The sequence below is a fragment of the Vombatus ursinus genome, unplaced genomic scaffold, assembly GCF_900497805.2.
Source record: "Vombatus ursinus unplaced genomic scaffold, bare-nosed wombat genome assembly UNPS02014821.1, whole genome shotgun sequence".
In the NCBI taxonomy this organism is placed as follows: Eukaryota; Metazoa; Chordata; class Mammalia; order Diprotodontia; family Vombatidae; genus Vombatus; species Vombatus ursinus.
In genome coordinates, this window is record NW_020954599.1 from 15,834,995 (window position 1) to 15,862,658 (window position 27,664).

Sequence of the window (27,664 nt, forward strand, 5' to 3'; positions counted from 1 at the left end):
GCAAAAACTTTGAGACTTTCTCTATGCATGTGTCATGGGCATCCTTGATGAAAGATCTGAGAATAGGTAGTAAGTGATATACCAGTATCCTGTATCTTTTTAGTCATGTATTTGACTGAAAGGTAGAGAATAAATAAATACAAGGATCCCCCACCTCCTCCCCTACTCCCTTAGTCTTTACTATTTGACTGTTTCACAGAATGGATTTGATCGAACAGAAATGTGACCTTAGAGTTCTTAACCTGGGGTCCATGCAGTAATTTTGTTTCAAAAAAAAGTTATGCTGATAACTATATTTCAACATAATTAGTTTGCTTTGCTTTTTACTTTATTTTTATGCATTTAAAAACAATATTATTCTGAGGAGTCTGTAGGCTTCATGATACAAAAAAGCTTAAAAATTTCTGCCTTAAAGCCTTCTCTTCAAGAAGGTATCTGCCACATAAATGTTTAAAACCAGCTGATTTTGTTCAGTGATTGGGTTGATATTAATATCTTGTTCTCTTGATTAACATTTTAATACTATTAGGTGAGCACAGGACGGGGAGTTGTATGCGCCAGATGTTTACCATTGTCAAGGAGGCTGTCCAGTGCTGAGTCAAAAGAATTGTTTTTTGTCCTTTGTTTTCAAAGCTGACCAGTGACTTCACAGAGTGATGTCTTGACTTGTGTGTGAATTGGATTTAAGTGAGGCAGAGTTGCACAAAGTCATCAGCCTCACTCTGTCTTCCAGAGTCATCAAAGTCCAATGGCAAGACAAAAGTCAGGATGACTGGTGATGGCCCAGGGCACAGTAGATGACCTTGGCATCTTTGATGCTTGACCAAGCTCTGAGTGCCCCATAGCACCTGCTTCAGCCACCGTCATGGCCATTGGGAACAGATTGTTCTCATTGGCCCATTCCATCAGGGGAGGTCTTCACACACTTGGGGTAGACACCCCCTAACTTGCTGACAGGTGTGAGGCCCATTGGCTACCCTCAACCTGGTTTAGCCCATCTGCTGAGTTTTACCAGGGTCTGACCGCTGCACATGCTACAGCTTAATGGAGCCACAGGTGAGAGTTGAGTGCCATGTAGGCATCAAAGGTGGATGAGAGCCCTGAAAAGGGCTCAGCAGGCCATCACACCAGAGGTGCTCGTCCTCCCTGAACATCCCATACACCCTATAACTTTGTAAATGGTGAGGGCCTCTGGATGTCTACACGTGAAAGACATTGTGCCAGTTTCTGAAACCTGCAAAGCCTCCTAAATAAGATTCGTAAGTACTCAAGTTTAGCCTAACAATTAACGCATGACAAGTCCAAGCGAGGGGGAGGGGGAGAGAATGTCTAATTATTCAGATGATGATCATGCAGTTGGATGAAAGGCCTATAGTCCATTAGTACATTTGTCTTAGGTAGCCACTTCCCAAGATGGACACTGAAACAGGCTTGAAACTAAGTAAGAGGAGAATGGGTTAGATTGCATTTAGGAAGTTTTAATAAATTTTCCCCTCAAACATGTATGTTTTTTTTTTTTAATGCAAGGCAGTTGAGTTAAGTGACTTGCCCAGAGTTACACAGCTAGTAAATACCAAGTGATCAGGTATCTGAGGCTGGATTTGAACTCAGGTCCTCCTGAATCCAGAGCTAGTACTCTGGATTATCTACTGCACCACCTAGCTGCCCCCAAACATGCATGTTTTAAACACTGATATTCTCTAGTGTTACTATATGCGATGGTCAACCAAGGGAAAAAATCATAAACTAAAGGTACAGGTGATCTAAATAGCAATGGTGAGACACATGGTGGGCACAGGTGAGCCACAGCATATTACCAACAAAGAATTGTGTATCAAAACTGATGTTAAAAGGTACCTCTACCTCTTAGAATCTCAAATCTCCTTCAGAGCTCAGCTTTGGCCATACAACAGCCTTTTTTTAATCTCAGGTTACTACTACCACTCCCTCTAGCCCCGATGAAATCACTTTTTCATTTGAGGAGTGCAGGGACTATTATTTATTCATTTTTGTCTCTTATCTCTAGCACCTAGTATACAATAGGTACTTAATAAATCCTTCGGACCCACTAATCCAAGAGATGTAGAAAAGGAGATGATGGGAGGTCATGGACAGCCTGTGTGGTCTAGTGGGACCCAGGTAACATCAAAAGCTCTAGAAAAGATTTATGGGAAGACAAGAACAGAGTCATTCTGGATGAGTGTGTATTGAGTTATAATCTGCATCAGGAGGACCTCCATAGATGGGATCAAAATATCAAACCTGAAAAACTGCCATGAAAATGATAGATTAGTAAGGTGCATAAATTCATGCCAGCTAACAATCTGATGATTCAGGTTCTGTCTCTGCATTTACAACTATTTGTTTAAGGACCAGTGACATCCCAGGTGATATGTCTTGCCGTGTGCATGAAATTGGATTTAAGTGAGGCAGAGGTGCACAAAGTTGTGACGAGTCGCCATCTCTGAGCCCATGTCCTCATCTGGTACCGCTCATCACAATTCAAGAACAAGACCCAATATGCTAGCACCGACAGTCCTGTGTTTAATGTTTCTATCTTTCCCCAAGTAAATGGACCACCCCCCTGAACATCCACTTGCGTTTTTAGCATGCTGACATGATGTAAGTTACAATCGATGTAAACTGCTCTTTTGACTTCAGTGACCCAAACAATGAGATTTTGATACTTCTAATTCAAGCATTTATTAAGCACCTACTGAGTGATGAGTGCTGGGGATACAAAGGCATAAAAGTATTAACTTTTAAAACCTCTCTAAAGGTGCTCAAAGTCTAATGGGGGAAACAACATGCAAATATTTCTATACAAACAAGATATATCCAGAATGAATTAGAGATAATCAACAGAGGAAAGACACCAGAAATTCCAAATATGTAAAGGTATTTGAATTTCTAGCCCATTCATGAAATTAACTTCCAAGTAGTACCTGGACACATATTTTTGGGGACTAGACAGGTGATTTCATTGGTATGAGACAACTTCTATCAATTCAGAATTTTATCTCCTCTCCAACTTAGAATTTGAGTGAGCTGCCTAGCCTAGGGCATTGAAAACTTGGCACTTACCCTGAGTATGTTAATACAATGTTCTGCCTGATTGTGAGACCCCATGGAAATGTATGGTGATAAAAAAGATAGAACTTCTTTCTACCCAGGTGGGATCCACAGTCAACCATATTGGAATGAAAATGAAAGGAATCAACATAGAATTACATAATTTTTTATTACAAAAGCACCCAATTATTATCAAAACAATGTAGTAAATGTAAACAAAATTTTGTCCATCCATATTGCTTCCAAAGCTGAGTTCTTATTGTAGCAACTGAGCTTAGGGTACATTACTGTAAAAAACTATTAAAATAATCACATTTAAGACAGAATGACAGTACAGTGGTTAAAGCATTTAATTTCTCTGAGACAATCAGAAATGTATAACATCTGCCCAAAAGCCCAGGAAATTGTTCATGGTCTGTACACCAATTAAAACATTCTGGGGTGTTGCCTCTTTGGAACAGGGTCAGTGGAGAGTGGTGACTATAAGTATTATGCCTTCACAGGGAGAGGGGGAGAAGAGGAGGTGGGGAGTTAAGATTAAGAGAAGGGCAGAAACATTTTGGCTGCCGATAACCAACCAACCGCTGGGTCTGGACGGAGGACAAGAATCTCACTGACCATTAGGTATGTGCCTAAATGCCATGTGGGAGAGCCTCTCCCAGGAAATAACCAATTGGAACAAGACATGAAAACTACTGCTTAAATATTCAACTACATTATAAGAAACCAAAATGAATCATCTTTAGCCTTTGACAGCTAGGTTGCTGGTTTTGCAAAGCACTTTAAGGTTCAGAGACCTGTGGTTTAAAAGAATATATATTCATTAACTTGATAATCTGTGAATGAAATCAGTATTAGTATGGCCACCTAAAGAGGTGATCACTAAATTATTAAATCACTAAATAGTGTTTTATCTAAAAAAAAAAATGTTTTAAAAGGTCTAATCTAAAGAAAGTCCTGGGGGAAAAGGAATCTTAAAAGTTTACAAATTTGCAACACTAAAATTTCAAAGATTCATTTAAAATTTGCAGCACACTGACTAGAAAATCTGGGGGAGGGGGAGTTACAATGATGAAAATCTTCTGCAAGATATATTGTATTTAACCTGTCAATGATTAATTGACAATTTAGAATCTGAGAACAGAACTTATAGAAATACCTTGTCTATATAATCACAAATTCATTACCCTAAAATAGGATCACAGATGAAACACCATTAAAGCAGGAAGTGGGTCCCATAGGAATGATGTCATAAAATAAAAGCGTCTTGAATGGGGATGGAGTCGCCTTGGCAGTCTCAGGTGTAGAACACTGGGAAGCCAAGGGGTTTGGCGGGGAGAGGGGCAAGAAGGAAGAGAAGACATGTACAAAGGCTGAATGATAATGCTCTCTGATGGGTTGGGGGCACAAGCTTTAAGTTTAGACAGGGGAAGTATCCATTTATTGGAAAGTATGTATGCAGGTGGCGGGGGGGAGATAGGGGTGTTGGTGGTTATTATACATTTATGAAACACCACGGAGATTTAAGTAAGAACATTTTTTTGGGGGGGGGGGGACTAAGCAATGGGGTTAAGTGACTTTCCCAGGGTCACACAGCTTGTGTTATATATCTGAGGCTGGATTTGAACTAGAATATGTTTTTTTTTAATGTCTTATATAAAAACATACAAAAAGTCCCAGAGAAGATAAAAGTGTTCCCTTTAAATTGAAATGTTAGTGGAAAATGACTTGCTGGTTTTTATTTTTCACTCAAGGATCTAAAAAAGCTATGAATGAATATTAGAAAACAGACTTTGGTCAAGAAACAAAGATACCACAAGTACAAGTTAGAACCACCTGATAATTTAGGTAGGCTACCGATTAATAGAATGTAAGTCGATGAGTCATAAACTCTTGGGAAGGTGATTCCCTGATATTCCCTGAGAATGCTGTCAACACGCTAATCTGCAAATAGGACCAAAGCTCTAAAAATGAAGATTAATGGATGTACCAATTTTGGGTAAAACTGTTAACAGTTTCCCACTGAAAATTGTGCCACTGAACAGTGAGGTTCTGTCCCAAAATGGGCATCTGATTAAAAAAGTTTAAAGGCACTGGATCCCATCTCAAGATGTTAACTGTACAAAAAAAAAGAGTGAGGAGGAGACTACCTCCAAAACGTGTGGCCACCCAGACGTTAGTTAGACTTTGGAAGGAGAAAAAGCTTTTTGGTCAGCATGGAGGCAAAACAAGGAACCTGCTTTTTCCCAATGGCTTTCGGGTCCTTGCAGAAATCCACTCGGCGTTGAGAAACCTTCCTGTTCACCAGTGTGAGAAGTTCTGTAAACTCTAAGGAGGAGCCGTACTTTCCCAGCATCTCACACAAGTCTTGAATGTACCAGGAGCCCTTCACTGTTTCACGATGAGAATAATAACCTGGCAAAGACACAGAAACACAAAATGCCCAGACTTTAGCACGGTGCCTAGCTTTGGTTTGTCAGAAGTTTATGTGGCTCTCAAGAGGCATCGTAGTGTTTGATTTTGCCTTAAATGCTCAAGAGTAAAGCGGGACAGAATCATAGAAGTCGTGGGATTTAAAGGAAGAAGGCGGCTGAGCCAAGGGGGCCCAGTGGAGAGGTTCCCTGGCCTACAGTCAGGAAGCCCTGAGTTCAAGTCCTGCCTCAAATCTAGCTATGTGACTGTGGACAAGTCACTTAACTTCTCTCTGCCTGTTTCCTCAGCTGTAAAATGGGTTGTTTTGAGGATCAAATAAGATAATAATTATAAAGTACTTAGCACAGTGCCTGGTACATAGTGTTGTTGACTCAGTCGTGTTTGACTCTTTGTGATGCCTTTTGGGTTCTTCTTGGCCAAGACAATGAAGTGGTTTGCCATTTCCTTCTTCAGCTCATTTTACAGATGAGGAAACTGAGGCAAACAGGGTGAAGTGACTTGCCCAGGGTCACCCAGCTAGTAAATGTCTGAGGTCAGATCTGGACTCAAGTCCTCCTAACTCCAGGGCCAGTGTTCTATCTGCTGGGTCTAGCTGTCCCTATTGAACATAGTCAGCCCTATATAAATGTTAGCTATTATACATCATCATCGTCATCTTGCCTATAGGGAAACCCAAGGCCCAGAGACACGAAATCATTTGCCAAAGTAATGAAGATAGCAAAGAGCAGAGCTCTCTGATGCCCATCTCGGGGTTCCTGTCCTTTCATAGTCAATCACCTGATCAACAAATGTTCACTGATGTGTTAGGCGCCGTGTGAGATGCTAGGGATACAGCTACCAAGAAAATTGGACAATCCCTATCTGCAAGGGGATTCTACTCTAACGGGAAGACAACAAGGACAGACAGACCGCTACTTACAGAATCAATATGAAGAGAGTAAATACAGAGTAAATGTAAGGTCATTTCCTTTAGAAGACAGCATCCGTTCCCTTTAATTTTAATTCACTGTTTTAAAAAAATGACCAGGGCTGGCAGGTGGGCACTAATATAAGCTGAGGTGAGCAGGATAGGGAGGAACTAGAATTGGATATTTACAGGTGAGGAAACTCTCGCACCTAGTGCAGGCTGGCACTTTTTCTCCAACCTACAATCCTAAAGAACTGCCTAGAACCCGAACAGCTTAGGAGCCATGCACAGGGTCACACGTCAGAGGCTGGCCTTGGCACCCAAGTTTTCCTGGTTTTGTGGCCAAACTCTTCATCCACTGTGCCATGCCGAGAAATACAAAGTGAGACAAGGATGACCTACTTCTATGGTTGGGGTTATTGATCTATTCTATGAACTGTTACAAATATCCATTCTTAGGGGCAGCTAGGTGGCGCAGTGGATACAGCACTGGCCCTGAAGTCGGGAGGACCTGAGTTCAAATTCAGTCTCAGACCAAACACTTGACACTTACTAGCTGTGTGACCTTGGGCAAGTCATTTAACCCCCAACTGCCTCACAAAAAAAAAAAAAAAGACAAAACAAATATCCATTCTTAAAACCATTTGGGTGTCATTGGCTTCCACTGAAATGCTACTTTATGGGGGCAGCTAGGTGACACAGTGGGTGGAGCACTAGCCCTGGAGTCAGAAGGACTTGAGTTCAAATGTGGCCTCAGTCACTTGACACTTAACTAGCTGTGTGACCCTTGGCAAGTCATTTAACCCCCCTGCCTAGCAAAACAAACAACAAAACAAAAAAGAAATGCTACTTTATTTTATGCATTTAAAAGCAATATTCTGAAAGGGGATCCAGAGTTTTCACCAGACGGCCAAAGGAGTCCATGATATCTCTTGCTCCAGAGCCAAGGAACCAAAGAGAAACATTACCGTCTTGATGTTGCTTTCCAAGAATCTGACCCCAAGAGATCATCATCATCTGTAACTGGCAAACAGGCCATTCATGACAACATAGATGCAGACATGGGTCCAAATATAGATCAACTCTCCCCCCACCCCGATACATCTTCTAACAGTCATAGATATATCCTTGTAGGAGTATAGCCTATGTATGGGGGTGACTGCTATCTGGACCCAGTAGTAGTACTTCATGTTTAAAGTAGTTTGTGTTTGTGGCTTGATTTAAAACTAGATGTTTTAACTGATTTCACGTGTGATTTTCCAGATTATGTTTTAGTCTCAATTCTGTGCCAAATTCCAGGTGTACTATTTATCACTACTCTTTTTTTATTTTTAGGCAATTGGGGTTAAGTGACTTGCCCCAGGGATCAGTTTTCCATTTGAGTTTGACAGGGCAGCTAAGTGGCGCAGTGGATAGAGCACTGGCCCTGGAGTCAGGAAGACTTGAGTTCAAATCCGACCTCAGACACTTTATAGTTACTAGCTGTGTGACCCTAGGCAAGTCACTTAACCCCGTTGCCTAGCCAAAAAAAAAGAAAAAAAAAAGAAAATACTATTTGAGTTTGACAACACAGTTCTGAGCAGTTGGCAAAATGGAACCAAAGGTCTAACTGCATCAGCTGTGTACTCAGTACATACTCTAACAGTTCCCTATGACCTCTAGGATGTCCCCCTCCCCCCACCCTTTGGTCACCTTGTGTCTACTTTGTATATCTCATATATACACAGAAGTGTATGTGCTATTTCCCCTGTTAAAGTGAAAGCTCCCTGAGGACAGGGGCTGCTTCACTTTGGTCTGTGGATTCCAGTGCCTGCCTTTGGGCATCAGAGAGCTCTGGACTTTGCTATCTTCATTACTTTGGCAAATGATTTCGTGTCTCTGGGCCTTGGTTTCCCTATAGGCAAGATGACGACGATGATACTCAGTGACTCACCAATTTAGGTACAAAGCCTTGATTCAAAGTTTCTAAGGAGAACACACAAAATGGAAACTGAGACAAAAATAAGAGCAAGATCTACCAACCAAATTGCAATATGATCCAGCCATTTTGGAGAGCAATTTGGAATTACGCCCAAAGGGCTATCAAAATTTAGGGCTGTATCCCAAAGAGATCATACAAATGGGAAAAGGACCCACATGTACAAAAATATTCATAGCAGCTCTTTTTGTGGTGGCAAAGAATTGGAAATTGAGGGAATGCCCATCAGTTGGGGAATGGCTGAACAAGTTGTGGTATATGAATGTAATGGAATACTACTGGGCTATAAGAAATGATGAGCAGGTGGACTTCAGAAAAACCTGGAAAGACTGGTATGGACTGATGCTGAGTGAAGTGAGCAGAACCAGGAAAACATCGTGCACAGTAACAGCCATGTTGTGTGATGACTAATATTGATAGACTTAACCCTTCTCAGCAATACAAGGATCTAAGACATCTCCAAAGGCCTCCAAAGAACTATGGAGTTTGAATGCAGATCGAAGCATACCATTTGCCCTTTTTTTTTTCTTCTGTTGTGTTTTGTTTCCTCTTTCTGGTGGTTCCTCCTACTGGTTCTAATTCTTATTTACAGCATCACTAATGTGAAAATATGTTTAATAGGAATGTGTATGAACAGCCTATATCAGATTGTATGCCATCTTGGGGAGGGAGGGGGAGAAAAATTTAAAACTCAAAAGCTTATAGAAGTGATTGCTGATAAATCAGTAAATTAATTAAAAATTTAAAAAAAAATCTACCAAACAAACACTCCTAGAAATAGTTAACAAACCTTCTGCAACAGAGTAGCACATGAGGAAGTCGGCTCCGGCAGGGAGAGTGTAAATGGATGCAGCATCTATTTCTGTTTCATTGACATCTGCCTGGTTAGTCTGATGATCAACCACATCTAAAGGCATGACCGGTACATCATGCTGGTCTCCCCGACATGCCTAATAGAATCAGGGAGAAGAGTCAGATCAGCACCCTCAGACATATAACACTTACTAACTGTGTGACCCTGGGCAAGTCACTTAACCCCAATTGCCTTAAAAAAAAAAAAAAGCTAATGAATGACTACTAAATTGTTCATTACTAAACATTAAACAATTACTAAATGCCCCTCTGGGGATGGGGATGGGAAGTCAGGTGACTGCCCAGATAGTAAAGGAATTTGTTTCTACCAGTATTCCAACCTAAAAAATTCAAAATAAGGAAACAGCCAGATCTAAAGCAAATAAAGCTGAATCTGAAAGATAAGAAGACACACACACACACACACCAAGGGGTGTGCTGGAACCAGCTGGAAATAGACTAGTGGCAGACTGTTTCAGTCTTTCACTTCAGAAATCCTTGATTTGTTGATTTATTATTGTTTTGTTGACTGCCTAGACTTAACTGGAAGTGACAAAGACAAATCTTAAGGCAGATCAAACTTAAAAGTGTGTTGGGAACACTTTTTTTTTCCTGGAGAGCTGCTTGTTAAACATTTACAAGCACACCCTTACATATGCCACCATGCAAACTAGAAGGATGACTCATGAAATAACAGTCAAGTACTTTAAATATTTACAGTTCCTATTCACCAAGGTTAACTAGGTGGTGCAATGGATTGATAAGAAGACCCGTTTCCCTGAGTTCAAATCTGACCTGAGAGATTTACTGGCTGTGTGACCCCGGGCAAGTCACTTAACTGTTTGCCTCAGTTTCTTCATCTGTAAAATGAACTGGAGAAGGAAACGGCTCTAGTATCTTTTCAAAGAAAACCCCAAATGGGGTCATGAAGAGTCTGACATGACTGAAAAAACAACTCAACTAACCTGGTCTCCAGACAGCCCCAGCCAGAGGGGCAGTCACTGTAAGGCAGCAACTAGGCTGGAGTTTCAAGGAGTTGCCAGGTCCCCAATGGTCATGACTAAGGCTCTCTCACCACTCCCACCCCCATCCCCTCTTTAAAAAAAAAAAAAAAAAAAAAGGCACTGATTCTATCGAGCCATTCAATGGAACAGGGAAGTCCTACTGGAGGTGGGAGATAGGGGTGGGGGGTAGGTATGAGATGAAGTAAGGCAGAATCTGCTAAAGAGGAAAGGGCTTCTGTGCCCAAGGAAAACAGCATGATAAACCTATCCAGAGTCGGTCTTCTGCACTGACAGGGTTTACTCATTTTTCAGTTTATTCATTATTCAGGGTTTAATCTGAGAAAGACATCAGTCAGGCCGCCAAATTCCCCAAAGAGGGGAGGCTAAAGATACCCCATGGCAGGGGTCTGTATGGGAGAAAGTATCTCAGCATTAAAGGGCAGAATGCATATATCTATATCTATATCTATCTATCTATCTATATACATATCTCCAAGAGAAAGAATCTAGAAATAAGCCTGGTTCCCAAACAGATAATCAGTGAGACTAAAAGGCAAAAGAGAGAATGAATAAATATTTTTCAAAAGGGCAATAACACAAAAATAACACTGAGATTTTTTTTTTAAAGGGCAATAACACAATGAAATTACTAAGCATGACTTCACATGTATAATGCGTATCATACTGCTTGCCTTACCAATGGGGTGGGCTAGAGGCTGTAGAGAGGGAGAGAATTTGGAACTCAAAACTTTAAAAATAAACATTAATTTTAAAAAAATATGTAAAAAAAGAATTTATTATGAATATTATTACAAAAGAAAAAGAATGAAAAATCTTCAATGATTAAGAATCCTACAGAATCCCCAGAGGTCACAGAATAACAGTCAGGTAGTTCCCAAGAGAAATACAACTTGCAGAAGGAGGGCTAGAAATTAGGTCAGAAATCTAAGCTCTCAAAAGTAGAATTAAGGAAGATCGGCATCAGAGCAGACGCCTTAGAATAAAATGGAGGAGCTCCCCAAAGGAGCAGAAGTTCTGAGAAAGAGAACAGATTTGAAAGTCAAAAATATGAAAGCAGAGGAAAAACTGGCAGAAGAGAAGCAAGGCACAGTTAACTTTGAAAGAGAGCCCCATGCAGCTAAAACAACTGACTTTGAAGACTGAACATGTACATAATTTAAGGACTCTGGGTCTCCCAAAGAACAGATTATCTCACTGAAATACTGTAGAAAATCTCTCTCACACACATCCACTTAGCCAGAATTTTTTAACACAAACAATGAAATCTTGATTGATCAAATGCAGATTGCCACCAAAGAAAACTCCCATGTGAAAGGCTAAATGAATGGCGGTACATGAATATAATGGAACATGACTACGCCGTAAAAAATGATGAAAAAGAAGATTACAATGAAGCACGAGAGAGAAAGGAAAATAACTAGAAATCAAGGAAAGAATACACACAACTGGAATAATATTAGTGGAAGAATTTAAATCAAATGCTGTCAAATTTAAATTACCAAGTTTAAGCTTAAAGAAAATGTACCACATCCAGAGAAAGAACTTAGGAGTCTGAATGCAGATGGAAGCATACTATTTGCTCTCCTTTTCTTTTGTTGTTTTGTTTCTTCTTTCTTGTGGTTCCTCCCATTAGTTCTAATTCTTTATATCATGACTAATGTGAAAATATGTTTTAATGTGAATGTACAAGTACAGCCTATGTCAGATTGCACGCCATCTTGGGGAGGGGGGAAGAAGAAGGAGGGGAAGAAAATTTCAAACTCAAAATCTTATGGAAATGAATGTTGAAAACTAAAAATAAATAAATTATTAAAAAAAAAAAGTACCTCTCCAAAGTGTTTAAACTGACCCAAATGCAAGAGTGGTTCCTGTTATGTGTACTGTGATAAAAATCCCCCATCAAAAAATGATTTCCACTTACTTCCTTCTTATTCCTTCCAGACTAGCCCACAAGAAATAGTTTAAAATACAGGAGCAAATCAATCAGGGAATGGCTGAACAAGTTGTAGTATATGACTGTGATGGAATACCATTGTGCAACAAGAAATGACAAGGGGGATGATTTCAGAAAAACCTGAGAAGATTTATATGAACTGATGCAAAGTGAAGTGAACAGAGTCAGGAGAACTTTGTACACAGTTAACAGCAAGGTTGTAATGAGGATCAAATATGAAAAAGCTGGCTACTACGATCAATAAATACAATGATTCAAGACAATTCCAAAAGACCCATGATGAAAAATGTTATCCACCTATAGACAGAGAAGTGATGAACTCTGACTGCTTTATTTTCCTTGTTTTGCATGTGTTTTCTTTTGCAACATGGCTAATAGGGAAATATTTTGCATGATTTCATAAGTATAATCAATGTCATATTGCTTGCCTTCCCAAGGGGTGGGGTAGAGGCAGAAGCAGAGAGAGAATTTGAAACTCAAAATTATAAAAAATGAATGTTAAAACTTTTTTATGTAATTGGAAAATATTTAATGAGATAAAATATATTTAAAAAATAAAATACAAGGGCAACACTTTTCAAATTAATTTTAAAATATTAATAATTAATAATAAAAAACAGAGGCGAGGCAAAGACAAGCACTCACAAGTCTGTGCTCTTTAATCAACTTTTCTTCCAGTGGGCCTGTGATGATTGTAGCCCCTAGAGAACCAAGATAAATTTGTGATATGCTCATTCATCCATTTCCAAAACAGTCAAGTTCCAACCACCAGACAATTCTTTTTGGTTGCTTTGCCTTCAGCCTCGGACTAGCCTGGGAATTAGCATAAGAGCAGTTTTGTGAGTCGCCCATATTTTAAGTCTAAGCACTTGTTTTGCTAAAACCAAGATATCAACAGAATTCACAATGAATTAATAACTGCTCAGGGTTCTTCCTTGCAAAGGAAGTGGCAGGAATTCAAGAGAACAATCGTACAATAACTGCAATCATTTAGATGAAAATGACAATGCTAAGAGGCAGCTCAGATGAAATGCAAAGTTCAGTCCTGTTTCCAAGGAACAGGTGATGAAACATGCCACGTTCCTCAACAGTCAGTCAACACAAATTTATTTAAGCACTTACTGTATGCCAACTGGTATTGATCAAACGTAAGTCTGATCTGAGTCCAGAAGCCTTTTTGTGCTGTTTTCATTAACATTACTATTTTTATTGTATAAATTGTTCTAACTGAGAACACTGATACTTTCCAAGAGTAGTCTGAATGGTTATTAATTCTTTATGAATTCTATGTGCTGAGAATTGAGGATATAAAGAAACATTAACAAACAAACAAACAAACAAACAAAAAAACAAACAGTGCCTGTCCTCAGGAAACATGCATTCTGGGGCAGTGGACAGAGCTCCAGCCTTGGAGTCAGAAGGACCTGAGTTCAAATTTGACCTCAGACACTTGACACTTACTAGCTGTGTGACCCTGGGCAAGTCACTTAACCCTGAGGACTGCCTCACCAAAAAAAAAAGAAAAAAAAAGAAACATACATTCTAATAGGGAAGACAACTTAGAGGTGGGAGACTACAGACATCAAAAGTTGCCTATTCTTACAGACAATGTGTTTTGCTAACTTTTTCTGTGTTAAAATGGGGGAGGGGGTGGGGAGCTCTCAACAACTGAGAAACAGCTAAACAAATTGTGGTTACTGAATTTACGGGACTATTATGTGCCATTATGAGATGACCCAAATACAGAGAACAGAACAGAATAATAATAATGATAATAAAAATAATAAAACAGAAGAATACAGAGAACCATGGAAAGGTTTACATGATCTAATGCAAAGAGAAATAAACAGAAATAGGAAAACAATATACATAATAACTTCAATACAGTACAGCAAGAAAAAATTGAATCTAAGCATTATGTAATTATGAGCAGTGAAAAAGCATGTAAAAGAACAGAAGACAGTTCAGAGGGAGACAGAGATGAGTAGGACAGCTTTGAAATGAATGTTCTGAACTCATTATTTACAATTTTTTTTTGGCTGGGCAATGGGGTTAAGTGACTTGCCCAGGGTCACACAGGTAGTAAATGTCAAGTGTCTAATGTCAGATTTGAACTCAGCTCCTGACTCTAGGGCCAGTGCTCTATCCACTGCACCACCTAGCAGCCCCTATTATATAGTTTCAAAAAAGGAAACAAGGGCCAGCTAGGTGACTCAGTGGATAGAGCTCCACCCTTGGAGTCAGGAGGACCTGAGTTCAAATCCAGCCTCAGACACATACCACACATAACACTTACTACCTCTGTGACCCAAGGCAAGTCACTTAACCCCATTGCCTAGTCAAAAAAAAAAAAGGAAACAAGGGGCAGCTAGGTGTCAGGAGGACCTGAGTTCAAATCCGGCCTCAGACACTTGACACTTACTAGCTGTGTGACCCTGGGCAAGTCACTTAAACCTGATTACCTCACCAAAAAGCAAAAAAAATAAATAAATAAATAAAAAATAAAAAAAGCTATTTCATAGCAGAGATTCTTAATTTCATGTTCATGTTTTTTGTTTTTCTTTTGTTTATTGAAATGTACATGCTTGTTAGTGTTTGCAGAATAACAAAAATTTTTTAAAAGAAAGTAGAGAGCTTAGATTTTGAGCCCAAAGAAGAGAACAGAATAAAGTTCCACTCTTTATTTGCAGTGGTGTGGGTCTCTAAGTACAGAATACTGCATATACTGTCAGACTTGACTGACACTGGTTTTGCTAAATTGCATTTTTCCCTCCTTTTAAGAAAAATTCTTTGATAGAGGGATGGCTTTCTGTTTGGGTTATTGATATGAAGAAATGAAGGCAATGTAAAAACAAAAGATAACAAGAAAACATAAACTAAAAGGGAAGGGGGTCTTTTGGGGAAGCTAGTCTACTGAGTAAAAAAATAAACCTTAACAGGGTACGGTTTGGGGGTGGCGGCAAGGTTTCCAGACATAGTAAGGTTTAACCAGGGATCTTCCTAATCTAGAAGTTCTAGAAATTGGGGCAGCTACGTGGTACAGTGGATAGAGCTCCGGCCTTGGAGTCAGGAGGACCTGAGTTCAAATTCAACCTCAGACACTTGACACTTACTAGCTATGTGACCCTGGGCGAGTCACTTAACCCCAACTGCCTCAGCAAAAAAGAAAGAAAAAAGAAATTCTAGAAATCAAGAAAATCTAGAAAAAGGCACTTGCCCTTGAAAAGGTTTTTGTGAATCCTTCATAAACAAATGACTAGAACCATGAACTTTTCCAAACGACAGACATTACTCTTACCTGAATGATGAATATCTTAGGCTTCCCAACTAAGCTCTGACATCTGTCTCCTTTAAACATGGCGGTCAGCTTCTGAATATCAATTTTGGCATCGTAAGCATAGATGTGATTTCCTTCACCATGGGTCAGGAACACACACAAGAGGCAGTCAGCATCCACATGGCTAGAGGTGGACACTGCAAGGAATGGTCATGGAGAGCTCAGATAGGGAAAACAAAGCATCCAATTCTACGGGTGAAAATAGTGGTAATCTGGGGCAGCTAAGTAGTGCAGTGGATAGAGCACTGGTCCTAGAGTCAGGAGGATCCGAGTTCAAATCCAGCCCTCAGACACACAATGATACTCACTAGCTATGTGACCCTGGGCAAGTCACTTAACCCCAACTGCCTCGCCAAAAAAAAAAAAAATAGTGGCGATCTATCAGTAATTTGGAATAGAGTGGGAGGGGGTGAAAAAATCATCTAGCTTAGTGAAATGCAAAAATACAGGGTTATCTTAAAATCTGCTTTCCAATACTGTGCTTATTGATGTAAATAAAACTGGGTCCTTTAACTGGATTGTAGCAGGTCCCTTCCAGTTCTAAATCTACGCTCTTGTGAAAATAAGTTACTCATAAGTGATGCTTCACCAATCTATGATTTCATTGCTATGGGTCCTTCTCCACCGGCACAGGCCATCAATCTATCAGTGACCTAGTAGATGCTCTCTGCGTTTGGCCAGAGCCAAAAAATTCATCCCCAGGGGCCAATATGGTGATACAAATTAGCATTTATACGGTGCTTTGAGGTTTAACAAACATTTTACATCTCTTATTTCATTTGATCCTCACAACAACTGAAAGGCAGGGGCTATTATTACCCCCACTTTACAGATGAGGAAACTGAGGCAAACAGAGGCTAAGTGAATTGCCCAGGATCATACAGCTGGTAAGTGTTTGAGGCAGGATTCAAATTCAGGTCTTCGTGACTCCAAGTCTAGCATCCTATCCACTATGCCCACTGGTTGGCCCCGAATGGGCTTAGCAAAGTTAGTCCTCAGACGACACATGTACACACAGTCTATCATTAGTCTTTATTAGAAACTTTTCCATCTTATAGGACTTATTTGCCCTTCAGTGGCATAGTCATCAAGGCCCAGGGTTACTCTCGTGTACGAGTGAGGCATCAGGGTAGGACACCATTGGAGGGAAGTATGTAATAATGCATTATAATGACAAACATCATGAAAGTCCATCAATTGAGGAACGACTGAGCAAATATGGAATTTAATGCAATGGAATACTATTGTCCCCTAAGACATGACGAAAGGAACAATTTCAGAGACCTCTGGAAAGACTTGTATAAACTAATGCAGAGCAAAAAGAACAGAACAATTTTTATACTATTACACTGACATTATATATTAAAAAAAAAAACACAATTTTGAAAGATTTAGGCTGATCAACACAATGACCAAGTAAGATTCCAGAGGACCAGTGATGGAATTATGTGACCCACCTCCTGACAGGTGATGGACTCAATAAGAGTCCATAATAAGACAGATGGACATGGGCCAAATAAGACATACATCTGGACATTGAACATGGCCAATGTGGGAATTTATTTTGGGTTTCCTTTTATTTTTTTTCTTTATTTCTTTTAGTGTGGGCCTGGGGTGGGAGGAAGAGAGAAGAGAAAATAAATGCATAACTGAAAAAATTTAATTTTAAAATGTATCCTAAACATATAAATCACAGGATTATGTATCCAGAGCTAGAAAGGCCCTCAGTGTTTTTTTTTTTTAATTGTTGTTCGTCCTTTATTTTCTTTCTTTTTTTTAATTTTAATTAATTAATTTTCAGTTTTCAGCATCTCAGTGGATTTCTAATCCAATCCTCTCATTTTACTGATGAAGAAACTGGGGGGGGGGGGGGTGAGGAAGTATTAAATGACCTAGCTAAGGTCACAGAAGTAGGAATTGAAATGCCATCACCTGACTCTAGTCAGTAGTGTTTCCATTTATGAAATTATTTCAGATTTTAGTCAGCAATAATCATTTATACCATTGTCTGATAACAAACTGGATTTGAGTGGAGTCCAATTAGCAAGCTTTTTACTTAGTTCACTGACTTTTCTTATAGAAGGTACAACTGGGGGCAGCTAGGTGGAGCAATGGATAGAGCACTGGCCCTGGAGTCAGGAGGACCTGAGTTCAAATCCAGCCGCAGACACTTGACACTTACTAGCTGTGTGACCCTGGGTAAGTCACTTAATCCTATCGCCTAGCCAAAAAAAAAAGAAAAAGAAAAAGAAAGAAAAAGAAAAAGAAAGAAGGTACAACTGGGGGCAGCTAGGTGACAAAGAGGATAGAGCTCTGGCCCGGGAGTCAGGAGGACTTGAGTTCAAATCCAGCTTCAGACACTTGACACTTACTAGCTATGTGACCCTGGGCAAGTCACTTAACCCTGATTAACACTGATTAACACTGAACCAAGAAAAAAAAAAAAAAGAAGATATAACTGATACCATTTGATATTCTGCAGATGTGAAATGGGAGAGAGGGGGCCACCACCACATGATTTCAGGAATGCCATCCAGTCTCTCCCTGGAGCAGCAGGGAGTTATTTAATGGGGCAGGGACTGGAAAAAAGACTGTTTTATAATGCTCTCTGTAGCTGGAAGTCTGTTACAAAAGCCGCCCTTTGATGCCTCAAGAACCAAGGAGACTTCTCATGGAGCTCATACAAGAAGGAGGGATGGGGGAATAAACAGGCACCAAAACCTGAAAGGGATGAGGTAAGTCAAAATGATGATTTATGGATCAAGAAAAAAGACTAATTAAGAAAAACCAAAATGGAGAACGCAGTGAAGACAAGTGGACTTGGAGAAAAGGGGCCAAGGTTCTAGCTCCAGCTCCGCTATTTACAAACTTGTGTGACCTCAGGCACTCGACTCTATAACAGATATATATTGATATATATCAACTATATATTGACATATATCAACCATACAATGAGATGACTCAACTTCTCTGGGCCTCAGTTTCCCAACCTGTAAAATCAGGCTGTTGGATCAGATGGCCTCTAAGATACCTTTCAGTTCTAATCACTGTTCCTGAGTGGGGTATTTATAGCCAGGAGAAGAACAGGTTAAGAGATGAGGTTTATAAAATTCATATAACGGTGATGCCTATGCTGTTCTCCGACTCTCCTAGAAATAAAACAAGAGAACATGTTTAGGTTTCAAAACGAGGGACTTAGGCCATTCATAAGCAAGTCTCCTCACTGATTACTCACAGTTACTCACTGAAATGGAATGTTCCGGAGTACGGCTTTTTGAGTCAGTGGTTTCATGTTGTTAAATCCCTTTTCTATCAGATTCCTTGAGCCAAGAACCCTTATCTCTAAACGCCTGGACACCTAGTACTCATGCTGAAAGCCAGAGAGGAACAAGGTGAAGGGCTATTCTGCCAGAGTCCCAATTCTGGCCGGCAGTATTAATCCTCTGTGAACACAGAGACAGCAACCAAAAAGTACCATAACTGTACATCACGAGCCCGGAAATGGGCAGTCAGCAAACCCTGGGCTTCAAATCCTTCTTCAGACACTTACTAGTTGTGTGATACTGGGCTAGAGTCACTTAAGACTCTCTGGGCTTCATTCTTCACCTATAAAATGAAGGGCTTGGACTGGAAGGAAGGAAAGAAAGAAAGAAGGGGAAGGAGAAGAGAAAGGGGAATAAGAAGGAAGGAAGGAAAAGAGGGAGGAAGGGAGGAAAAGAAAAAAGAAAGGAAGGAAACAAGTATTTATTCTATGCCTATTATGTGCCAGGTTCTATGCTAAGCACTATGCTAAGCACTAAGGAAAGAACGGATGGCTGAGAGGAAGGAAAGAAGAGGATAGGAAGGAAACAAGCATTTATTATATGACTATTATGATGTGTCTGGCGCTGTGCTAAGCACTTTATAAATATTTCACTTGATCCTCACAACCACCCCCGGAGGTAGACGCCATTATTATTTTTCCATTTTACAGCTGAGGAAACTGAGGCAGACAGAGGTTAAGTGATTTGCCCAGGGTCTGAGGCAGGATTCACACTCAGCTCTTCCTGACTCCAGACCCAGGACTCTATCCACCATGCTATCTAGCTGCCTCGATGGCCCCTTCCAGCTATAAAAATCTATGAACCCAGGATTCTACCCCCGTCTCCCGACCACTATGATTTGGACAAAGTCAATCCAAAGAAAACTCTACCAATAACTGACCTGGCATTTCACCATGACAGTAAAGTGACCCAGGGTTCCCTGTGGCAGCTGAGTTCAGGCTCAGGTAGGGATTACTAAATACGAAGTTTCAAACGTGGGTCTAGTGAAAGACACCGTCTATTGTCCAGCTCAGTTAAAACAGTCTCGTCCCCAGAAGGTTTGCCACCAGATGATGGAATGCTCTGGTCATGGTGACTGATGAGAACCATCTACAAAGGTGTGGAAGGGCTGCAATAGGCACCAGTGGAGGGACTGTGGCTCTGATGATACTAGAACTTTGGGAGTATCTGAAGACATCCAATGAAAGCCCTTCCTCCTTCCCTCCAACCCTCCCAAGTTCTAGCACTTCTATACATTACATGCTTCATCCTCTATCTTTGCAGCAGCTCTTTCCAGACAGGGCTCAAGCAAGGGTGTGCTCACGAGAGCTGACGTTAAATTTTCAGTATGAGCATTTACACCTTGGAATTTGACCAAATGCTACAAATCAGGGCTTGACTTACTGTCTTGTTGACTGCCTAGACTTAAGAAAGTAATGGAGAAACATTATAGATGCAGATTAAATTTGAAAGTATGTCTTGTATACTTTTTTTTCCCACAGAGATCCAGTTGTTAAACATTTATTATCACACCCCTGGGTTCAACTTCCAATGGGGCTGCTTCCTAATTAGAGATACATATGATGGAGAAAGCACATACCCTTATGAATGGTCATCAGCAGGTCTTCAGCTTTAAGATCATCAAAGCAATTCACCTCAAACCCCAGTTTTGAGAGCCTGGAGACAGAGTAGGGGAAATGTTAAGTCCTGCCCAGGGAATCCAAACACCTTCCAGGCCCTCCATAGTTAGGCTCCAACTTGCTTTTCCAGCCCCAATTCGTGCACGCTTCACCCCCACTCCACTGCTCTCTAACCTGGTCCTGCCCAATTCTGCCTTTTTGGCTTGGGATAAACTGTCCCCGGGCCTGATCTAGGGTCCCCTCAATCCATCTCCTCCTTCAGGAAACAGCTCAGGTGCCCCTTTCTCCATGCAGCCCTCGCAGTGCTCCCCAGCTCTCTCTGGACCATCTTGCTACTATCAAGTACACAACTCAATTAATTAAACAACTACAGGCCACTCTACTTTGCATTTGCTGCCCTGCCTGGTTTCAATTCCACAGATCAAGATTCCCCTGTGCGGGGTTACCCCCGGTGCCCACTCCCTTCCCCACCCCGTTTTCATGGCCTCTTCTGTGTGTTGTCTCCCCACTTAGACTGTAAGCTTCTTGAGGGCACAGACTTTCTTGCTTTTTATTAATTGTATCTCCAGCACTTAGCGCAGTGCCTGGCACATAGCAGGTGCTTAACAAATGTTTATTGGATTGGGAAATGAACAAGTCTTTGTTGAGCACCTACCTTTATGTCAGGCACTGTACTAGTGCTGGGGATATAAGCACAAAGAATAAAAACATCTCTACTCAATATGAGCTTACATTCTAAAGTACTGAGGATATAAATCTATATATACATCTATATACCTATAATATATAGTATAATATATAATGCATAAAGTAGAATATAGTACATATATAATAAAGTATACTATAGCATATATGGTATAATATAGTACATATAATATATAAAGTATAGTATAATATAGTGTATATATAAGATATAAAGTATAATATGACATATATGGCATAATATTATATATAAAGTATAGTACAATATAGTATATATAATATATGAAGTACACTATAGCATATGTAGCATATATAAATATATAAAGTATAGTATAATATAGTATATATGTAATAAAGTATACTATAGCATATATAGTATACTATAGTATATATAATATATCGTGTAGTATAATATAGCATATATAGTATAATATAGTATGTATAATATATATAGTATAATATAGTATATATAATATATAAAGTATACTATAGCATATATAGTATATGTAGTATATATAATATATAAAGCATAACATAGTGTATATAATATATAAAGCATAATATAGCATATATAGTATAATACAGTATATATATAATATATCGTATGATAAGATATTACATGTTATATGACATACAAACATATTTACATTATATGTAACATACAAATATAATTTATATATACAAATATATATTTATACACACACATATATAATGATATTATATATAAAGAAATTGCCAGACTAGTCTACCTGATATAGCGACTATTCCTTTCACATGCCCCCATCAATCAACAAACATTTATTTAGCACCTACTATGTGCCAAAGACTGAGGAAGCAAAGATTAAAAAAAAAAAAAAGCCCCTGCCCTCCAGGAGCTTACATTCTACTGGGGGAAGACCACATGTACACATAGCAGTATATATAAGAAGGATGGGAAGTGGACCCAAGGTCACATTAGAGGGGAAGGTACTAACAAGGAGGGGAAATAGGAAAAGTCTCCTGCAGAAGATGGTGTCTGAGCCCATCTTAATGGTTAATCTAAAGCAATTGGAGAAACTATTTCTCCAGAAGTAAACTGCAGGGAAAGGAAATGAGAATTTCAAAGGACAGTTTTGTCGGTGGCCAACAAAAGCAATCAGCTACAGACCCCAAGCCCATGCATGGAGTCTCCCAGGGGACTATTTGAAAATCCTTTTCATTTCAACAGAAAGGGAGAAAACCAAATTTTGCCAAGCCGCAGTCCCTCCCCGCTGATGCTCACTTACTTACAACATCTGCTATCTATCCCTCCCTCATCAGACCTTTGGTCAGTCCGTAGGGGACTGAAGTATGAAAGTTTTATCTTTTCCTGTGTAAACAGCTTGTACTTCTCAACCACACTTGAACCTCTGAGGATAAGACCTATTTCTTTGCTTTTTATCCCCTGTCCCTGGCCTAACATAACGCAGAGTATATGGGATGAGTTTAATAAATATTTGATTGATGAATGAATGAATGAATGAATGAATGAATGAATGAATGAATGAATGAAAAAACAAATCACATTCAGGCACTTGGCTGGGCACATGGAGGGGGGGAGATGTGCTGAAACCTGCTCAGACCAGCTTATGACCTCAGAAATCAGCATATACTACAAATCAGGACTTGATTTGTTATTGTTGATTGTCTAAACTTAAGAAAGTGATAATGATGCAAATTAAAGCTCACGCCCATCAGACAGGTCAAGCTGACAAGAAAGAAAACAAGATTAACGTTGGAGAGGGTGTGGACTTGGTGAAGCTGTTGTCATTCTGGAAAGTAATTTGGAACTATGCTCACAAAGTTACTAACCGGGTTTTTGACCCAGAGATACCACTATGAAGCCTGAAACCCTAAGCAGATCAAAGAAAGGGGAAAAGATCTCATATATACAAAAATACCGACAGCAACTCTTTTTGTGGTGGCAAAGAATTGGAAGCTAAGGGAGTGCTGATCTATTGGGGAATGGCTGAATAATTAGGTATACGAATATGATAGAATATTACTGTGTGGAAGAAATGATAAAAAGGACAGTTTCAGAGAAACCTGGAAAGACTTGTATGAACTGATAAAGAGTGAAGTAGGAAGAATCAGGAAAACAATTCAGACCAACATCAACTCCGTAAAAACAAACAACTGATAAATATAAGTAATATTTCAACCCATTCAACTGACACTGATCTTGACCCCTCCCCTCTTCTATTTATCTAGATGGTCTTAAGAGTTGCTTTGGTTGAAAAATTCACCACTCTGAAGCCAACCTATCACCTACTAAAGGGCCTAATAGGTGCTTAAGGAATTTTTCCCAAATTAAGGCTAATAATGACCTCTTTTAAAAGTGAAATTAAATAGATAAAATAGGGACATCTTTATGAAAGAAAGCATTTCCAGCTTATTTCTGAACAGGGGGGCCCTTTTCTATGGAAAAGGACTCTGAAGGAAGAGGCCCAAGTTCAAATCCTGACTCTGCCATTCAGTGGGTGATCCTGGACAAAGCAGTGAGCCTCCTCATGCCTCAGTTTCCTTAACTGTAATACTTAGGGGGTTAGACTAAATGACCTTAAGGTCTCTCCCACCTTGAAATCTATGATTCTATGATCTTTATTCACCAAAAAGAGCCATCTTCTCTCCTGCCTTACTATCTGATTGCCACTTAGAAATTTTATAAGACACGCATTCCAACATGACAATTTGTTTCTGATAGAAGATAGGATAAGATGTGTAGACTACCTTAGTTTAAGGTTCTCTCGGTCTGCTCTGGTGCCACGCCTTTCTGGCAAAGTCAAGTGCCAGAAAAACCGCTCGTGATTGAAGATCAAAGCTATGCCTCTCCTCTTGTGATCCATTTTGTACCTTTCTGCTGGATCAATTAAGTCACTGTTCATGAAAAGTCAAAGAATAAGAAGTGTGAGTCAAATTCACCCAGTACCTGTACCAAGTAATGTCAGTTAATTTATCAATAAGGATGATTAAGTGCCCTTCGTGCCAAGGACTGGGTTAGGTGGTGGGGAAACAAACAAACAAACAAAAAAATGAAATAGTCCTTGTCCTCAAGTAGCTTATATTCTATCAGGATAGACAGCAAATAAAGAGTATAGGGATTGGGAATGGACCTGTAAATTCCCTGTTCCAGGGAAACTCCAAGATAAGGAAACACACTTTCTACCAATGTAGGTCAGCACCTTCTCTCCAACTTATAATTTTAGAGAAGCAGTCCTTAACCTGGGGTCCTGAATTCTTAAAAGAAAAATGCTGATAACTATTTCAAAATAATTGATTTCCACTGAGATACTAACGTGCTGTCGGTGGAGTTGTGAACTGATCCAACCGGTTTCTGGAGAGCAATATGGAATTACGCCCAAAGGGCAAACAAACTGTGCGTACCATTTGACCCAGTAATACCACTCCTAGGTCTGTATCCCAAAGAGATCATAAAAAAGGGAAAGGGACCCACATGTACAAAAATATTTGTAGCGGCTCTTTTTTGCAGTGGCAAAGAATTAGAAACTGAGGGGACGCCCATAAACTGGGGAATAGCTAAACAAGTTGTGGTATGATTATGATGGAATATTATTGTGCTACAAGAAATAATAAGCAAGATGATTTCAGAAAAACCTGGAAAGTCTTACATGAACTTATACAAAGTGAAGTGAAAAGAACCAGGAAAACATTGCACATGGTAACAGAAATACTGTACCAGGAAGAACGGTGACTGACTTAGCTTTTCTCAATTCCAAAGGACTCATGATGAAAAATGCTATCTGCCTCCAAAAAAAGAACTGTTGCTGTCTGAATAAAGACTAAAGCATACTTTCTTTTTTCCTTTCTTTTTTTGTTAGAGTCTTCTTGCACAAAATGACAACTATGGAGATGTTTTACACGATTACACATGTTTAACCTATATCAGATTGCTTACCATGAAGGGGACAGGGGTGGGAATGGGTGGGAGGGATATAATTTGGAACTGTAAACTTTAAAAAAAATGTTAAAAATTGTTTTTACATGTAATTGGGGGAAAAATCATTTAAAAATATATATAATTTATTTCCTTTGCAATCCTTTCTATTTTATTTAAAGACATGAATCTGTAAGGGGTCCATTAGCTTTATCAGACTGCCAAAGAGGTTCAGAACACACACACACACACACACACACGTTAAAACTCCTGCATCAAACTTTTCAAGAAGTGCCAGAAACTTAGCACCCTTTACCCATCTTTCCTCCTACTCTGTCACAGTCACAGCAGAAGTGAGCCACAAAGGACTGAGATCCATTTTGTATTCTTGTCTTTCTTCATAACTTCCGTGGCCAAAGAATTAGGCCTGCTCCTAATGCAGGGGTTCTTAATAAAAGGTCAATGAATTTTTAAAAATATTTGATAACCACATTTCAACATAAATGAATTTCTCTGTAACCCTGTGTATTTTAAGGACAGCTAGGAGCACAGTGGATAAAGTACTGGGCCTGAAGTCAGGAAGGCTCATCTTTTTTATGTATGTATGTATGTATTATTTATTACTGCCTCGGGTATTTGCTTAACCCTGGCCAAGTCACTTGATCTATTTGCCTCCGTTTTCTCATCCATAAAATGAGTTAGAGAAGGAAATGGCAAACCACTCAAGTATCTTTACCAAGAAAACCTCAAATGGAGTCACAAAGAGTCATATAAGACTGAAAAAGACTGAACAATGAAATGATTAAAGTTTTTCCTTGTATTCACCTGGAGATTCTCTGGAGATTCTATCCTGGCTGACTAGGTGGCACAGTGGTTAGAGCACTGGGCTTTTGAGTCAGGAAGATCCGAGTTCAAATCTGGCCTCACATACTTACTAGCTATGTGACTCTAGACAAGTCACTTAACCTTTTTATGCCTCAGTTTCTTCATCTGTAAAGTGATAATAATAGCACCTATCTCCCCAGGCTGTTGTGAGGATAACATGAAATAACATTTGTAATGTGGTTTGAAAATCTTAAGGTACTTTATAAATGTTATTATTATTATTATCATTATTTACTATTCCATCCATTATTCATTGGTCCATGTTCTACCCTCTGAGGATAAACAGAAGTAAATCTAATCCATCTTCCACATGACAACCCTTAACCTCGATGGGTTTCAGTTTCCTCATCTGTAAAATGAGGGCCCCCTGATGTTCCTTCTAGCTGCACTTTTCTAACAGTATTGTCCTTTCTTCTCCAGGCTAACCATCTTTAGTTCCTTCTCAGTCACCTATCTTTAAACCTTCTCATCTTCCCAGTTCCTGTCGTCCGGACACACTGCCGTTTGTCAATGTCTTTCCACGGCGCCCTGAACTAAACATGTTCCAGATATGGTCTGGCCAGGATCAATTACTGTGGGACTATCCCATCCCAGATTGTAGATACCAGGCTTTCTTCTCTCATGGAAGCCTGGGTCAGGCTAGTTTTCCATCTGCCATGAGAACAGCTGGTTCATCATCATCATCGTTGGACCATGGATCAAAGAACTGGAATGGCCTTGAGTCCAACCATCACAGTTTACAGATGAGTAAACTGAGGCAGAGTGGTTAAGTGATTCATCCAGGGTCATATAGTTACAAAGTGTCTGATGTGGGATTTAATAATTACACTATGAACACTTTCAGTTTACAAAGTGCTCTCACTCCCAAGGGGTCAGCAGTATCATCACTCACCCACTATACAACTCATCTATTTAATAAAACTTGGTTCTACTCAGCTCCAAGAGTTAGCTCTTAATGCTTTGATCTCCCCAGGCTCCTTTAAAACCCTCTCCTCATTCTGCCATTAGCACCAGCCAAGAGTCTTTATTAGAAAAAGACCTATTGGGGCAGCTGGCCTTGGAGTCATGAGGACCTGAGTTCAAATCCAAACTCAGACACTTGACACTTACTAGCTGTGTGACCCTGGTCAAGTCACTTAACCCTAACTGCCTCACCAAGAAAAAGACCTATTACCTTCCAATTAAGGCATCCACTTCTGTCACATTTTGTCCAGCATCCCCTAAAAACAAAAACAAAAGAGTTTTTGAGATGGAAATGCATCAGGAAATGTTAAATGCCCTCTCTTCCACACCTACCAAAGGCTTGCTTCTTCTTCAAAAGTGATGTTTAAAAAACTTGAATCTTCTGGTTTAGTGTATCTTACATATGTCAGCTTTGGAAAGTGTTGTTTGGCTCACAAATCATTTGCAATCTTACTAAGCCTCCATCTTTGGGAGGGATGGTTGGCTCGTCTGCATGTTTTAATTATAGAATGATAAAAAATTTTTTAAAATATTTCTTCTCAAGGCAAGTTGTTCTCTTCAGGAGATACAATACAGCTTAAAACACGGTTTCCAATTCAAGAAGTCCCACGTTTGTTTACATCCTCGGTATGACAACTGGCAAGCTATTCATTGCCCGCCCGCCCCCCCCCCCCCCCCCCCCCCCCCCCCCCCCCCCCCGC

The 27,664-nt window shown here is 39.8% G+C and overlaps 1 protein-coding gene across 1 annotated transcript in view; it reads right to left on the reverse strand.

Annotated features, from left to right (window-relative positions):
• Window positions 1–3,222: 3,222 nt before the first annotated feature.
• The window catches only part of CASP6 (caspase 6), a 32,749-nt gene continuing 8,307 nt past the window's right edge, over window positions 3,223–27,664 (reverse strand). Inside the window, exons 2-7 of the mRNA XM_027837513.1 lie at window positions 27,175–27,220; window positions 23,951–24,097; window positions 20,461–20,537; window positions 15,520–15,695; window positions 9,181–9,340; window positions 3,223–5,487 (exon numbers count right to left, since the gene is read on the reverse strand). Of these exons, the coding sequence (XP_027693314.1) occupies window positions 5,249–5,487; window positions 9,181–9,340; window positions 15,520–15,695; window positions 20,461–20,537; window positions 23,951–24,097; window positions 27,175–27,220 (845 nt within the window). The 3' untranslated portion in view covers window positions 3,223–5,248. The remainder of the gene's footprint in view (window positions 5,488–9,180; window positions 9,341–15,519; window positions 15,696–20,460; window positions 20,538–23,950; window positions 24,098–27,174; window positions 27,221–27,664) is intronic.